Here is a 17,471-nt window from a genome sequence, read left to right as displayed (position 1 = left end):
CCGCGTCGTCACGGCTCCGACCCCCGGCTCCATCCACCGACGGGCACGCCTGCCAAGTGACAAATCACATATGATATGCCATCCCTTCCTCCACCAGCCGACCGCTGCGCCCGATGGCTCCGACCGACCAACTCCCCCGGCCACGGCCGGCCGGCGCATGCGTGACTGACGACAAAACATCTGATTTCGAATTTAGCTAACGGCTATATATAACGTATATCACATTTTTTTTGTGTAAAAGAAGAAGATTCGTATTACACATAGATAGATACCTGATATATGTTACACTACATCATGCAGCTTCCACGGTTAGTACGACGCGGTCGGGCCGGCGACACTCGTCGTCGTCGAGCGCACGCGGTCGACGCTGACTCAAAAGGAGGAGGTGGGGCCTGGAGGATGGCCCCTATCCGGCATCGGTCGTCTGTTGGGCTTGCCTGCCTCACACGCTTGCGCCCGTGCGTGCGGCCATGCTGCTTCTACTCGTTTCTCTGTAGCGGTAGTTGACGCTTGGTCCGCGCGCGCAACTCCAAGCAAGTCCAATCCAACCTAGGACGCGGAAAATCTCGGACGGAAATTGTTGGGTGGGTGGAGCAAAAGTCGCTGGAAAATGGAGGCCTGGTTCGGTGAACACACACTGCCTAGTTTCTGTCGGCAAAGTTCACTTGTATCAACTTCCTATAATCCCTATGTCACCTTTTTCTGGACGATCATTTGCCTAGTTGGAAGGTCACCAGATTTTATTTTTTTTGGACGCATTAAGCATGGGGGGATGGGAACCGAATGTTGGCAGGAAACGACTTGCATCAGAATACTAAGGTTCGTCTCAAGTGACGTGACACAAAGGAACCACACAATGGGAAAAGATCGGCCTGCCGAAGTTTCCTCATAAAAAAAGTACCTTCACCGAGATACTAGCACTCCAATAAACACGCAATATCCATCAGAAACTCAGCCAGACAGACCTCACCAATCAAAGAGGAAACAAATCGATCATGACAAGATCTCGCATGGGGTCCGCTCGTCAGCCTGCACGTGGGGTCCCCCGGAATAATGGCGGGTACCGCCACACAGTTTCCCGCGTTTCCTCTCCCGCGGAAACTAAGCACTTGCTCCGAGTCCGAGCAGAGGACTTGCCCCCGCGGAAAGAAATCCCATCAACGGCCAGGACCCAACTGATGAGGCCCATCGGACGGCCAGGCGCGCTCGTACGCACGGACGGACAACCAGAGCCCACGGTCCCGTCCCGTCCGTCGGAAGTCGGAACCCATTCCTTTCTTGTACCGCGCGTCAGCGCCGCTGTGCTGCCCCGCCGGTACCGTTAGGGCCTGATTGGTTGCCGTATCTAGGCAGCATGGCCGAGCGAGCCAGGTCCGCGGCAGCCTGGCTGTGCATCGCGTGAGCCTGGCTCCACAGATGCGCAGATTTTGGTCGCATCTCTAGAGCCTGGCCCGAGCTCCTTTTTTGCATCGCGAGACACATGCGCTGATGCATATGCGGCAAACCAAACAAGCGGCAAAGTAGCACGCGCCTAGTTACGTGGATGCAACCTACAACCAAACACACTACGACCGCATACCGTGAGCCTGGTTGGCCTATATGCGGGCAACCAATCAGGCCCTTACTTACTTGCCCCGTCTCCGTCTCCCTGCCTGTCTCGTCGTCGAGCACCTTTTGCACCTCGCCCCCTCCACAAGTCGTCTAATTATTCCTCGGGAGCGTGCGCGGACCGGAAACGGGTACCGCTGCCCGCCGGCTGCTGCTTGGTGCCTTCCTTCATTGCCGCTGCAGCCTGGCCTGCCTCTGCGCGCGCCACTTCCCAAGACCAGACCAGGCACGGAACGAACCCGAACCTGAGAGGGAGGGGGGAAATTTTCGCAGCGGATTTGCGTTTGCGCCGGTTAGGTGGGAATCGGGGCCCGGATCCGGCGAGTAGGAGCGGCGGGGCCGAGATCTATGCGCGGAGGGGGAGGAGGACCGGGCTGAGGAGGGGAGCTGCAGGGGCCCAATGGAGGAGGCGGCGGAGTCGTCCTCGGCGGCGGCGGCGGCGGCCCTGGTGCTGGCGCTGGTGGCGCTCGTCGTGGTGCCGGCGGTGGCGCTGCTGGTGCGGGGCCGCTGGCGCCGGGCCGCGGCGCGGAGGGAGGAGGTGCGCCGCCTCGCGCGGCTGGCTGCCGAGGAGTCCGAGCTGGCGGAGCGCGAGTCCGCGCTTGCCTACTACTCCGAGCTGTTCCCGGGCGTCGTGCACGCCGCGGGGGCGCCCGAGTGGGGCCCGCCGCCGGTGGCGGTCCCGGTCCCGGCGCAGGAGGAGTTCGACGCGCAGCCGCAGCCGTCCGTGGGGGCAAAGGGGGTCTGTGCGGTGTGCTTCAGGCCCACCACGTTCAGGTGCAAGCAGTGCAAGGCCGTCAAGTACTGGTGAGTGCGGGCGAATCCCTGCCTTCACCGCCCCCCTGATTCAGTCTCCAGTTTGTTTAATTCCATCCAGTGATTGGGGAATTTGTGGGAACATAGATACTACGTGATTTGCACAATTTTGGAGTGGATTGGGTCCTGTAATTGGTACATTTTTTTAGTTATTACACAAAATTTAGACTCTCCACCAAACCTTTGGGAACGCTACCCTGGTTTAGGGCACTGCTAACCCTCATTTAATCCTTATGGCCGTTTTTAAATCGTCGCTCGATAACCTTGGGTCGATGCACAGCGTTGCTGATTCCTCACAGAAACTCGGATTCGATAGAGCTTTGGATGGATATCATATTCTCGGAGTCCCTGATAGCTTGTACCTACAAAATCAACAGTTTGTTTCACATCCCTGTCTCCATGTCTCTGCCACTTAGAATCTAGGTTCCTGCCAATTTAATCTGTATTTTCTTTTATCAAATTAGGCCACAACATGTGCTATGGTGTAACCTTCTCGTAGTAACTTGCATGTTATTTTACATGCCTCAAGGTCACCAATTTCATGGACAAAAATACTTGGTATTGATCTGTTTGTATATTCGACTATGTGACAGAAAATGATTCATACTTTATTCTCATGCTGAAATGTTCATAAACCTAGTTATTCCATATTATTAATTACTTATACATCTAAGTAATTTTCATCTATGTGTGGGTGTGGATGTGTGATGCGATACTAGTATACTACTGGAGTACCAGACTAGATCTGGACATATAACAATAATATAATCAATGATCAAAGTGTGTTTTCAGGGACCATGCCAAAAAATGGGTCAAAGTTACCTCGAAGTTGTGTAACAAGTATTTTGAAGCTATTATTTGACGAGGCTAAAGCAAGTATAGTGAGCCTGAGGTAGTATTTGACATTAGGAAGTACTGTGCATGATATGCTTGTTTGACGGTGAGTCAATGCACCAGCTAACCTACAATAATACCACACAGTTAATATTTTATTACAATTTTTAACTAAAAAATGACATGCACTGAACCTCATCATCCCATATTTGTCTATCTACCTATGAACTTCAAGACTCTTGAATTGTGGAGAAATTGTTTTGATGGATAGGATATGGAGGCCAGTATGCTGTAGATCTATCATGCATATGCTTTTCTGCAAGTTTACACGATGTATTTCTAGATTTGTCTTTTACTTGCTAATCCTTTTTTCAATCATTTATTTGCATGCATACATCTTCTGTGGAATGGATGGCATTCGTTACTCCCTAGAGTCATTAAAATGGTAGTGTTGGACATTGCCTAAATAAAATAGGAACAAGTGGTAGAGTAAAGGAACATGTGCCATGTGGGAATGGCATGCATCCATTCTGGTGTTGCAGGGATGTTTACACTTCATTTAGTAGCATAGCATGAGTTTTGAGGTGAAGTGATGTGTGGCTGGAAAGGTCCTGCTGTTTCTTTTTTCTGGGTGAAATCGTGTGGACATCCGTGGGTTAGCAAATGATGTTGACTTTCTTAGCTTCTAAACTTGAATGACACTGTTTTGCAGTTCCTTCAAATGCCAGATAGCCCACTGGAGACAAGGTCACAAAGATGAATGCCATCCACCAAGTGTTAATACTAGGCCTGATGATGAAGAAGAAAAGGCTGAAGTGGGAAAATCTGCCAAAGAGAATGCATCAGTTGGTGTTAAACAGGATGCTCAAATGAACAAACCAGCTGTTGGATCTGAAACTTCTGATGCAAACCATGATTTGAAGAGTTCAAATGGTAAAAGTAAACATATGCCTTCTGAAGCAGTATGTACCAGTGCAGAGATTCCTGGAGGTCATAAGTCCAACAGCACAGTTGAAATTGATCAAAACATTCAGTCTGTTGACAGTAGTAAGATGGGATCAAGTATCAAACATGCAAATTTTGTTGAAGATGGTTCTTCCACCGTGGACTTAAATGAGGCATTGCCATGTAACTCTCATTCTTCTTCACCAAACATTAATGGTCATAGCAGTTTTGTAAACGAAGAATTCTGCAATCATTCCAAGGAACACCAAAGAGCTAAGGATGCCAGTGTTGTTGAGGATTGTTCTCAGACAAGCAGTACCAGGGAGCTTGAAGACAGTAGCATTCCCCACGCAGCTGCATCTGTTGTCTTGGAGTCCAAAAGTTCTAGGACTCCTATTCATGTAGAACTTGAGAGGTCTAAAACAAAATCTGCTGGGAATGACAGCATTCAGAGCACGAAACCTGTGCCATCTGCATTGACTGTTGACAAAGCCACTTCAGTTCGTGGGAGTCTTTCTATTACACCTAATAATTCATCTAAAGTAGCAGATAGTCTTCCTGACAGAAGTTTTAAACCTTCAGATAGGTCAGGCTCAACAACAAATAACCTTGCAACATCTCTGAAGAAAATGGTCAGGCAGCAAACTGCACCAAAAGTTGTGAGGCATTATCCATCAGAATCGGTAAGATAATTGAATATCTCTCTGTATGTAGCATCTTTTTATTTCTCTTGTATCTGCTAATAGTTTTCTTTTGTTCAGACTCTCTTCCCATATGAACTTTTTGTGAAGCTCTACAGCAAGGTTGAGTTGCACCCTTTTGGTCTTCATAACCTCGGTAACAGGTAAAAGTAAGAGTAGGAAGGTCAACTGACATGCATACATGTGCTTGCTCATTATGGTTTTATGCATCTGCCTTTTGTAAGATCTTAAGTGTATGCTCCAAGAATATTTGTGATTTACTTCCATTAAAGTCTGCTTTGTGCATATCAAGGTTTTCAAGTCGATAAGATACCGACTTGGTGACTAGTCGATAAGTCAGTCGACTAGTCGTCGACTTGCCGATATAGTGGCTGTTTGCCTATATAATGGCTTCATATAGACAATATAGCATTTATATAAGAAGAAAGAGCATGGTTTACCTCATTTGAAGCCTGAAATTAAACTAAACTGAAATAAACAGCAAGTCTTACCTCATTTGAAGCCTCAAACTGAACCAAATCAGCGATAAGTCAAACTCACAAGTCATAACAGCCATATAGTTAAAATGGAAAACAAATAGCAAGAAAACATAGTTCAAACTTGAAAGGAAATAAGCTCCATTAGATAGCTAAGCTGCTTCTGCAGCTGGATAGATACTAGATAGTAGATACCCTAAATATCTCCTAAATCAAGATCATCCATTGCATTTTCTCCCAAATCAAGAAAATATGTTGTGTAATGGGCCTTTGGGCTGAATTGGGGCACAAGTCGGCCGACTTGCCAGACCAAGTCGACGACTAGTCGACTGAGAATTTCCAGTCGTTGACAAGTCGCCCGACTTGCCAGAAAAGTCGAACCGGGTCCCCAAGTCGAGCTCCCATGACCGACCGGACGACTAGTCGACGACTTGAAAACAAGGGTGCATATTAATTAGAGGATGACGTTTTGAGGCAGATTACAGCTTCAGCCAAGTATATTTGTATTAATACCGATCTTTTTTCTTTCCATTGCATAGAGCTTAGGCTAAATGAGTTGTTTTAACTAGACTTAAGTTTAGTGAAATATTGTTGTTCGTTTTGTGTAATCCATGTTTTCTTTTGCAGTTGCTATGCAAATGCTGTTTTTCAGTGTTTGATGTTTACTCGACCACTCACAACATATCTTTTGGAAGGGCTTCACTCAAAAAACTGTAATTCTCCACTACTATGTGTGTCACGTTACATTTTCACTATGTGCTTGAGTATTTGTATAATACCTCATGTGCTGTAGGTTCTCAAAACGGATGGTGCTTCATGTGTGAATTTGAAAAACTCATTGTGGAGGGCAAACGACGCAAGATTGCCTTGTCACCGACTGGAATACTCTCTCATTTGAATGACATTGGCAGTAGCTTTGGTCCTGGTAAACAAGAAGATGCTCATGAATTTCTTAGGTAAGGCAGCATTATTTATTTTCTATGTTTTTTGTTTTTCATCTAGAATTGATGCTCCAAGAAGCTGGAGCAGCTCATACTTATATAGAATGTATGTGCAGAAAAGTGTGGAAATTATTGAATATAGAGGTTTTCATGATAGTTTAGTTTTGAATGTATTAGGTTTTGCTATTAAGTGGCCGATTATTATGGATCTATGTGTGGATGGAAGAAAAAACAATTGTATATTAGATGTTTTGGGCTGTTTTACATGTGGATGAGCTTTTTTTTGCCCTAATGGCTTATTTAGATGTTCTTCTGGGGCTGAATTTTGTAACACAAGCAAATTGCTTCACAGTTATGATGTCTTGATTTGATCTTATCCTCTTTGAACAAATGCAAGTTGCAGTACCATTCATTACTTAGTTTGAACACATTTTCCCGAACAGTTATATGGCCATTCAAAATTCCAAACTATGCAAATGCTATAGGAATCACTACTTAAGAGAACTCGATAGAACAATGGATCCACAGTAGTTATTTGCTGTTCTCCATCCAGTCACAAAAACATGTCATTTAGGACAATATTTGGCGTAAATCATTTAGTTTGAAGATATGCAAGCTACTGTGTATATTTAGATTTATATTGGAAAATTTGCAAATCGTCATAAATTTGAAGAACTTTAAGAATATAATCTAGAAGATATTAGTGGTAAAAAAAATATGCATCGAAGACCATCTAATTCATATGTGACAAGTTTTTTGTGACCGGAGGTAGTAATTCTCACGCATTAATAAAAAAATGTAGTTGAGCTTAGCTATCTTATTTACATGTGGGAGTTCTTTGATGGAACAACAATACCTGATCCGGATAGTACGAAGGCACTGCCCCTACTTTTATTGAAAGAACAGTACCTGATTTGTTTACAGGTATGCAATTGATGCTATGCAATCCGTATGCATGAAGGAAGCTAGAAAAGGAGGTGTTCTTCAGTCAGCGGAAGAAACAACTCTTGTGCAATTGATATTTGGTGGATATCTGCGGTCTAAGGTTTTCTTTGCATAGAGCTTACAATTATTTATTTTGATATATTCAGTTACCTTAGACTAGCTATGTGGTGAAGCTAGTATTTATTACACTCCTACTGATTATTCTTTCCTCTTCTATTTGTTCCTAGATCAAGTGCTCAAGGTGCCATGTTAGTTCTGAACAGTGTGAGCCCATGTTGGATCTTACTGTCGAAATAGATGGTGACATTAGTTCGCTCGGTGAGGCACTCGTGCGCTTTACATCCACAGAAGTCTTGGATGGAGAAAACAAATATCACTGCAGCAGGTTTTGTTACGGCTCTTGGTCTTCTATTTTCTTCATCTGACCTTCATGTCTTGTGCCTTTTTCTGCTAATTTTATCTGCAGACCATAAGCTTTTTTCACTGAATCATTAAGACTACTAAAGGACTTCAATGCCACCTTCTCTTGACTTTGGAAAGAACGGATAGTTTCCTTCATATCTTTTTGTTCTGGTTGCTATTGTGAATTAGAGATTCCAGAACTTGTCATGTCATCAAAGGGCAAATAACATTTTTGTGCATCATTATATTCTTAGCGTCATGGCAATCATTTTTTAGATGTTGAAAATGATTGAAAGAAAAAGAATTCCTTTTCTAAGGGCCTCCTAAAAGAATCTGAAGGGTTGAACAATTTTGCTAGTAAATTTGATAATAAAATCCATCTAGGTGTTTGTCCAGGCTAGGGTCTTCCTTAGGCCTTGTTCGTTTGTGTCGGATTGCACCCGGAATCGTTCCACCTAATCAAAGTTTATATAAATTAGAGAAGCAATCCGGTTAAGAATCGTTCGGACCCATCAATCCGGCACAAACGAACAAGCCCTTAGGGGGTGTTTGGTTTGAAGAGTCAATCCATTCTAGATGAGGTGGTGCATCATAAGTCAATTCCACAAATTTGATAGAATGAACTCATTCCTCATATTATTACTAATTATTAGTTTATGAGGAATGAAATGGTAATGGATCAACTCATTCCACTCCACAAACCAAACAAAAAAGTGAGGACTGAGAAGATGATGGACTACCTCATTCCTCAAACCAAACACAACAACAACAACAACAACAACAACAAAGCCTTTTGTCCCAAGCACGTTGGGGTAGGCTAGAGATGAAACCCCGTATGAAAACCTCAGAGCTCAACCCCCAAAGAAAAAAGGGGAAACAAAGGCAAAGGAGAACCGAAAAACGACGAAACGGGGAAACACATAAAAGAGATAAAACCCACAAGAACCAGCAAGATCTAAATGGGCACAAGAAAAGGTCAAACGATTAAGGAGGAAAAGCGAAACTATAAATCAAGGTTCTGGCACGTGAATTGCACACTTCCACCCCTTCCTATCCACGGCGAGCTCTTTATCAATATTTCACTCCTTCAGGTCCCTCTTCACAGCCTCTGTCCACGTCAAGGTTGGTCGACCTCTACCTCTCTTCACATTCTCGGGACGCCTAATTATTCCGATATGCATTGGTGCCTCTTCAGGTCTTCGTTGGATATGTCCAAACCATCTCAAACGATGTTGCATAAGCTTCTCCTCAATTGGCGCTACTTCTACTCTCTCTCGTATGACATCATTCCGGACTCGGTCTCTCCTTGTGTGGCCACATATCAAGCGCAACATACGCATCTCTGCCACACATAGTTGTTGGACATGTCGACCAAACACACTATTAGTTTTTTATTCAAGGTATTTGTTGTTTCTAGTCTTTTAAGCTAACCCCTTATTCTCTAGTGAGATAAGGGGTTTGTGTTGTATGATTGTATCGGATTGTTCTTTCTCTCTTCGATACAAAGATGCACAGATCTCCTGCGTGTTCGAGGAAAAAGAAAAGAAAAACAGTCTACTATCACATTCTTAGTATATTTCACTCTCTAGTAATAGTAATGTATTAATTTAATGATTCACTTCTCTTTCAGTCCATGTACGCAATTCTTCTTTGGCCAAATTCTCACTCCTAGCTCTACTCTGACTTTTCAGATGCAAATCCTATGAGCGTGCTAAAAAGAAGCTGACAATAGAAGAAGCACCGAATATTCTGACTATTGCACTGAAAAGATATCAGGTACTATCTAGATTATCGTTGTCATTTAATATTTACATTTCGAAAGTTCTATATGAACCTTGTCCTAGCAATAGAGATGGCAACTTCATGTAGAAGAGTGAAACTTTTTTAGCTTCATGTATTTCGTAGGAATCGAGTTTTGTTGAGATACATTAAACAGCGCCCTTTTATGTGCAGTCTGGCAAGTTTGGAAAGATCAGCAAAGCCATCAGATTTCCAGAAACCCTCAACTTGGCTCGCTATATGAACCCAGATACTGATGACATATCGCCAGTTTACAGCCTCTATGCAGTGGTTGTCCATCATGATGTCATGAATGCTGCCTTCTCTGGCCATTATGTATGTTATGTTAAAGATACACAGGGAAAGTGGTTTAAGGCAGACGACAGCCAGGTATGCTTACTCTTTGTTGACATGTCATGGTTCTGCTCTCATGATTAGGGCATGTTTGGAATGGTGATTTTGAGATCCAAATTTCTAGGATTTAGTGCAAAAATGAACTAAAATTACGAAAGTTCCTTGAAAACAGCCCCTTACGATTTTGGTGACCACAAATGAATCTATAGTCTTTGGGAATATGAAACTATTATCACAATTTGCATCTTACTAGAATAGTGACCAGATTCTGCATATTGTTGGAATACTGAGCAATGATTATACGTCAAAACTTGAGCCCCCCTAACTGATACTCATCTGGCTTGAAAGCCAACTATGATGGGTTACAACTTGGCTCCCCCTAAATAATTAATAACGGGTATGTTTGTCGTTTGCAGGTGAAACCTGTATCTCTGGACAATGTCATGTCAAAGTGTGCTTATATGCTGCTGTATGCAAGGTAATTACTGGGATTCTCTTGTTTTAACTGTTTCACTCACTTTGCCGGGTGTGTATACCTGAGGATTTATGTCAGGACATCCTAATTCCCGTTCTAATTAAATCAGATGTTCACCGAGGGCACCAAGCTCTGTTAGGCAGGCTATGTCGGACCCAGCACACCCGAAGCAGGCCAAGCAGAGGGTGGTTCCAGGAGGACCAACATGGCGAGGAGGTTCCTTCAACGGGCACCAAGCTGGCCAGCGGCACAGCGACGACGCGGAAGACGACGACGCCACACATGCTGCATTTGACGAATATAGATACGCACCATATTCGCCTTCAGATTCTCCGAGCCCTAGCGAGAGTTCATCCCTCTTCAGCAACTCCGACGCAGGGTCGCACAGCACCGACAGCAGCGAGAGCACGAGGAACTCGACAAGCACCGAGGAGTACGAGTACGTGTTCGGAGCCGCTGATCAGATGTACCGCGTGGGAGGGGGGACACCTGTGGAGGGTGGCTATCCGACGTATTCCCGTTCGAGGTCCAGCTTGAATGCCAGCTCATCGGGGCGGGAGGCATACAGCGCGGGTACCTACGCTGAGCACAGGACTCAGGGCGGCGGTCCCGGTGGGCTTTGGGTTGAGGGCGATGAGAGCCCGTCCTTGTTATACACTGACAGAAGTAAACAGCCGTCGAACAGTACGTTAAGAGACCAGTATAGGCAGTTAGATAGGAGCGATGAGCGAACATGACCCTGGGCAAACCAGGGGCGGTGTTTTATTGAGAAGACCATCTAGGGACAGGACCGCCCAGACATTTTATTGATGTTGCAGGGTTTGGGCTGTAGTCTGTAGAGAAATAAATAGTGTAATGTAGCCTGTAATATGTATCTCGCTGCAAACGTGTAAAAAAGGGAAGAGGAATGTCGTAGTTCATAAAAGTTAAATGCCTAGATTGATGATATAGTTCCGAGGAACCTGTAACAAAACGTTGCATTTTGCATGTGATCGGCGGAGTAGATCATAGGACGATTAATCCAAAAGTTCATTAAACAAGCACAGAGTCTGGAACCTGTGGGGCCTGTCACCGCTCAAACGGGATGGGGTGGGGGTGATTCGTAGCTCTGCAGCCGCGTTGATTGCATGGGCCAAGTGATGGCCAGGACCAGTATCGGATAAGCTGATCCGGTCGATCGTTGGGGCCCATCATCTGATGGGGTGGCCTAATGCATCACGTGCTTCTGGACACCCACACCCACAAATTCCAGCTGGTTGTCACACTGTCGGAGGTCAGCGGTGACAGAGAAGGTGATCGTAGAGCAGCTCCAGTGTAAAAGCAAACCGAACCGTGGGAGAGTGAAGTTCGGTTTAGAGCAAAGTATAATGAGCCCATGTAAGAGAGAAAAGGCGGGTTGGTAGCCGGTTGAGAGTAAGCTGCACGCGAACTTCAAAACCCTTAGAGAAAGAGATGGACAAGTATTAAATGTACAATTTGTATCGTAAAAGAGATATTCTATGTATAGGCTTTTAGTTGACTATATATATATATATAGCTGAGTGCCCGTACTTTACAATGAGAATATATAATACCAGTATACTACGATAACTTATATACAAAATATGTGTTATACTGTTACGAGAATAGGTTTCATAATCAATTTGTAATCCTGGCCATATATAAATTTTGTTATTTTAATCTATCTGTTTCACCACTACATTGCAACCATCAGTATCATGCATATTTCGATATATGACATGATTTGCATGGTCTCATCATTGGAGAGCACGCTCCACACATGACAGAAGAAATTCCCTCATACATCGTTAGTCATCAGGCACGCACCACCATACACTTTTGCTTAAACAAAAAGGCAAGTGTGTGTTTGCGAAGAGAACTAAAGGCAGGCCGACACAAAATTTACCCCGACGGTGGCGAGGATGACGAACTGGTCATTGTTGTCGGTCCTCCTCTGCGTCACCTCCGGCGTCAAGATGACGCCACAGTCCTCGATATAGTAGTCGTCGAACGCGCGCGACATGCTAAGTACCGATGACTCTTGGCTAGCCTGCCAAACAAAGTGCACCCCGGACTCATCAGCGAGGTAGTACCACTGGCCGTTGCACCACCGGATGCGCTACTACTCTACATACATCATGTTCGAGGACACTCACACAACGTCAGCAACAGCCGTCGTCCCAGCGCACAAGAATTTATGGCCGGTCAGTAGCGACTTAGGTGCCAGGTTGGGCTTCAGGTGGACGATGAGCTAGACGGCGTGATGGCGTCGTTGTCGGATGTGGTGCCCAGAACAACCCGAGAGTCACCGACGTTGGCAACGACCATGAGGTCTCTCTGTTTGACGATGGACAATGCCTGACAGCCGCTCTGCACCGCGTCCAAGTGGCGGCTGCGCTGGAGCTTGTTGTACATAGCAGCGCATGTGGCCACGTAGAACTGCTTCTAGAGGTCGAACTGGCAGTCGCCAAGCTTCTTCTCGTCGTCGATAAGCGACACCAACGCGAGTGCCTCCTTCTAATGGTGTTTGTTCAGAGTTTCCAAGTAAGAAACATGGATTCATGTTTGGTGTTGGTTTATGAAAATGACTCACAAGTCAGATCCATGGGAAAAAATATTACGAAAAATAAATGTCACGCATGTAAAAAAGGAATTTAAGTTGAAAACATTATTCAAACAAAAGAAATTGCATGCAAGGCTCTTCTTTAAATACTACTCTCTCCATCTAAAAATATAATTCAAGAATCTCGGTGATACTTATCTACTACTACGCATTGTGCAAGGGTAGCAGGTGGGTTTGGGGAGAGATATAGTAGATGTGTTTTCTGTCATAGATGTAGACATAAACACACATGTGGTGTAGTGGTAGCTACTACTGGCATTTGCATTTTAGCTAGACATGGATTGTACGGGGAATGGGAATGAGCTTTGCGGGGTGAGGGGATGGGAAGGCATAACAATGAATGAGAAAGGCAGAACAGAGAATGATGGAACAACACAGAATGGCAGACTACTCTTATAGCCTTAATAATTAGTATATGTATATATATACTGTATTTATATATTACACCTAGGTGCATTCAATATAGAGAATGCACCCAGGCCGAACCTACGCGCCAGGAGCACCTGGTCCGAGCCAACCGCCCCACCCAGGCCGAATCGACGCTTCGTCTTCGTCCCTCCCGCACGCTCCCGAAAGAATGCTACAATTTTCGAACCAGACCAGCAGTTGCATCTAGTTATATAGAAGTTGCAATCACACCAGACCAGCAGTTACAATTACACCAGACCAGCAGTTGCAATTATATTTTTTGCAATCACATCAGAGCAACTCAGCAGTTGCATCCACACCAAACCAGTAGTTGCAATTACAATACACCAGCAGTTGCAATCATTTTGTTTACATTTTTTAACAGATATTTGGGTAGAATTATACAGCAGTTGCAATCACACCTAATGTGGGGTTGCAATCACACCACACCAGCAGTTGCAATTACACCTCTTTGTCCTGACACTAAAACCAGCCAACTTTGCATAGTTAAGGTAAAAGAGGTAGGCTTCTTGGGTGCATTCAATATAGAGAATGCATCCAGACTGAACCTACGCGCCAGGAGCACCTGGTCCGAGCCAACTGCCCCACCCAGGCCGAACCGACGCGTCGTCTTCGTCCCTCCCGCACGCTCCCGACAGAACGCTACAATTTTCAAACCAGACCAGCAGTTGCATCTAGTTATATAGAAGTTGCAATCACACCAGACCAGTAGTTGCAATTACACCAGACAAGCAGTTGCAATCATATTTTTTGCAATCACATCAGAGCAACTCAGCAGTTGCATCCACACCACACCAGTAGTTGCAATTACAACACACCAGCAGTTGCAATCATTTTGTTTACATTTTTTAACAGATATTTGGGTAGAATTATACAACAATTGCAATCACACCTAATGCGGGATTGCAATCACACCACACCAGCAGTTGCAATTACACCTCTTTGTCCTGACACTAAAACCAGCCAACTTTGCATAGTCAAGGTAAAAGAGGTAGGCTTCTTTCCTTGTATCAAATGTTTGCCGCACCCTGGGGACAAACACATCAAGTATGTTTGCATCCTGCAGAACAACACGCAATCATGAGTTTGCAATTAGCGGATACCCATAGTTGCAATCAACAAGCAACAAACGTTGCAACTGGAGCAACAACACACCATGCAATGGTAATCAAGGAGTAAAAATAGAGACTCAAGTTTGCAATTAGAGGATACCCGCGGCGGGGGGCAGGGAGACGCGCGTACAGGAGGGCCGAGGGCGTGCTCTTATGGGGAGACGTGCTCGGGGTGTTATTGCACCTGGGTGCATTCAATATAGAGAATGCACCCAGGTGCATATATATATATATAGGGTAGGTATAACGGGAGCCCTGGGCTTCCAATAGTTAAAGGAAGCCCAGGCCGATCATCACTGCAACCTGGTTCAACCCAGCGCACCGACTGGACCAGACTGTCGGTTGCACCACCCGCGCCCACGTCTGTGCGCGCAAAAAAGGAATGCATGCATGAGTCAAACACGTCCCCTTGCATGCGCATAAATTTAGGAAATATTGTGGCGGTTTCTATTTTTAAATGCTTTATTTCCTCCATAAATTTAGGATCGCTGCAACAGCCATGCAACTAGACTTGTAAGGACCATTTTATGATATATACTGCCACTAAATATGCTACCCTGTGTAGATAATTTTGCAATTCGGTATACTGCGTAAAAATCTGTTACCAGCTGTATGCACACGAATTTATGATGAAAATAATGTGCAATAAAAGGAAATGAATTGCACACATAGAAACAAAAAATCGTATTTAATGTTTTATTTGCTTCATAAATATAGAATCCCTCCAACAGCCATGCAGCTAAACACATTAGATCTAGTTTATGATATATATTGATACAAATTATACTACATGGTGTAGTTATTTATGCAATTCGTTACACTACGTAAAAAATATGGCATGTTATTCACTGGTGGACGTATCTCCGGATTGGAGCGTAATAACCTTAAGTTTTGAGCATAAAATCCTTTAATTATAAGCGTAAATACCGAGCCAATGTAAGATGTTGATAGCTCTAGTAGGTTGTTATTACGATCCTATTTTTATGGCAGATCCGAAAAACATGGCAGCCGCATACATGCGGTTATACAGATCCAAAAATTATGACAAAATACATGCATGAGTCAAACACGTTCCCTTGCATGCGCGTTAATTTAGGAAAGATATGTGCGACGATTTCTATTTTAAATGCTTTATTTCCTCCATAAATTTAGGATCGCTGCAACAGCCATGCAGCTAGACTCGTAATGACCATTTTATGATATATACTGATACTAAATATGCCACACTATGTAGATAATTATGCAATTCGGTATACTGCGTAAAAATCTATTACCAACTGCATGCACACGAATTTACGATGGAAAGAATATGCAATGAAAGGAAATAAACTGCATACATAGAAACAAAAAATCGCATTTAATGTTTTATTTTCTTCGTAAATATAGGATCCCTCCAACAGCCATGCAGCTAAACGCATTAGAACTAGTTTATGATATATACTGATACAAATTATACTATACGGTGTAGGTATTTATGTAATTCGTTACACTGCGTAAAAAATCTGGCATGTTGTTCACTGGTGAACGCATCTCCGGGTGGAGCGTAAAAACCTTAAGTTTTGAGCATAAAATCCCTCAATTATAAGAGTGAATATTGAGTCAATATGAGAGGTTGATAGCTCTAGTAGGTTGTTATTACTATCCTATTTTTATGACAGATCCAAAAACATGGCAGCCGCATGCATGCGGTTTCTATTTTTATACAGATCCAAAAATTATGGCAAAAATCGTGGGAGTTTCCATTGCATGCGCGCAAATTACGAACAACATAAATCAAGAAATTGCCTTTCCAATGTGCATGCAGTAAACTGATATATGAACTCCGTGTTTAAGCATAAAATCGTACAGTTTTTGGCGTAAATAATACATGTGGTAGGCATAAAACACAATAATCAAAAAGAAAACTGCGCCGGATCGGAGGATGTCACACGCGATCATCGCTGCACGCATCTCGGGCCTTCCGTGAGGCCGCTTGCTCGAACATCGCGCCTCATGCGTCGCCGTCGCTACTCGCACGTCGACGGGCGTCGCTTGCTCGCCGGCCTTGGAAGTGCCGCCTCCTCAGGACCTCGGGGACGCCGCCGCTTGCCCACACAAGGGCCCCGCTGTCGCTCGCCCTTTGGATCGGGGAGCCACCGCCACCGATCTGGGAACCGCCGCCACTACTCCAGATCCAGTAACCTCCGCCACCGCGCGTCGAGGTCATGGAGTTGCGGCCACCGGCTGGGGGTCCACCGATGCGCACGCTCTGGGGCAACCGCCGTCGTCGCACGCGGCGTCGCTAATGAATCAGGGTGGAGCGTAAAAAACTGAACCCTAGCACTCCGGGTCCTGTTTTATAGACGTCCGGATGTGGTCCGGCTCGACCGGATTGCACCGTCCGACCTAGGCTTCCTCTAGTTATTGGAAGCCCAGAGCTCCTAATATATATATATATATATATATATATATATATATATATATATATATATATATATATATATATATATATATATATATATATATATATATATATATATATATATATATATATATATATATGATACGACAACATCATAAAGCTCACCATTACCTATATTATTAACTTTACTCTTACGTTATTCACTAGGATAGTTTTCACGATGGTTTTATACACATTTAATAATATATCACATCAGTCAGTATTTTTGTCGACGTTTCGGACCCGGGGATCCCTGGACCGACTAGTAAATTTGTCGCTACGTGTCCCTACCCAGATGGGTTGGTGCGAGATGGAACACAAGGGGGGAATGAGCCTTGTATTATCCTGCACCAGGGTGCTCGTAGTAGGGGTTACAAGCATTGTGAGAGAGCGAGTACGAGAGAGAGAGGGTCTGGCCCTGCTCGTCTTCTCCCGTCCCTTTTGTCGTGCCCCCCTTTTCTCCTGGACATCCCCTTTTATAGACATAAGGAGATGGCCCAGCTGTACAATGGGGTGTAGCTATGTGCTACGTGGCCAGTGGGGAAGTGCATGGTCGCTATGTATGTGTTAACGTGTCCGTTGGAGAAGTGCATG

At 44.5% G+C, this 17,471-nt stretch overlaps 1 protein-coding gene across 2 annotated transcripts; it reads left to right on the top strand.

The window, feature by feature from the left end:
* Positions 1-1,819: 1,819 nt before the first annotated feature.
* Positions 1,820-11,232, top strand: LOC103643160 (ubiquitin carboxyl-terminal hydrolase 17-like). 2 transcript variants are annotated; one of them, NM_001326697.1, is made up of 11 exons: positions 1,820-2,412; positions 3,968-4,883; positions 4,962-5,044; positions 6,005-6,090; positions 6,171-6,333; positions 7,243-7,363; positions 7,491-7,648; positions 9,357-9,441; positions 9,619-9,834; positions 10,215-10,276; positions 10,383-11,192. In NM_001326697.1, exons 1-11 carry the CDS (start codon positions 2,009-2,011, stop codon positions 11,008-11,010), a joined length of 2,922 nt encoding a protein of 973 aa, NP_001313626.1. In that variant the 5' UTR covers positions 1,820-2,008; the 3' UTR covers positions 11,011-11,192. The 2 variants fall into 2 exon arrangements, with proteins under 2 accessions (NP_001313626.1, XP_035816307.1); XM_035960414.1 differs by lacking the exon at positions 1,820-2,412 and adding an exon at positions 3,290-3,361 and having other exon boundaries at positions 10,383-11,232.
* The last annotated feature ends 6,239 nt before the right edge of the window (positions 11,233-17,471 follow it).

This window comes from Zea mays, chromosome 1 (assembly GCF_902167145.1).
Source record: "Zea mays cultivar B73 chromosome 1, Zm-B73-REFERENCE-NAM-5.0, whole genome shotgun sequence".
Lineage (NCBI taxonomy): Eukaryota > Viridiplantae > Streptophyta > Magnoliopsida > Poales > Poaceae > Zea > Zea mays.
This window is presented reverse-complemented; position numbering and strand designations above follow the sequence as displayed.

Coding starts and splice junctions, on each gene's coding strand:
- LOC103643160 (NM_001326697.1), top strand. CDS start 2,009: ATGGAGGAGGCGGCGGAGTCGTCCTCGGCGGCGGCGGCGGCGGCCCTG. Junction 2,413..3,967: donor TGCAAGGCCGTCAAGTACTG/GTGAGTGCGGGC, acceptor ACTGTTTTGCAG/TTCCTTCAAATGCCAGATAG. Junction 9,442..9,618: donor TTGCACTGAAAAGATATCAG/GTACTATCTAGA, acceptor TTTTATGTGCAG/TCTGGCAAGTTTGGAAAGAT.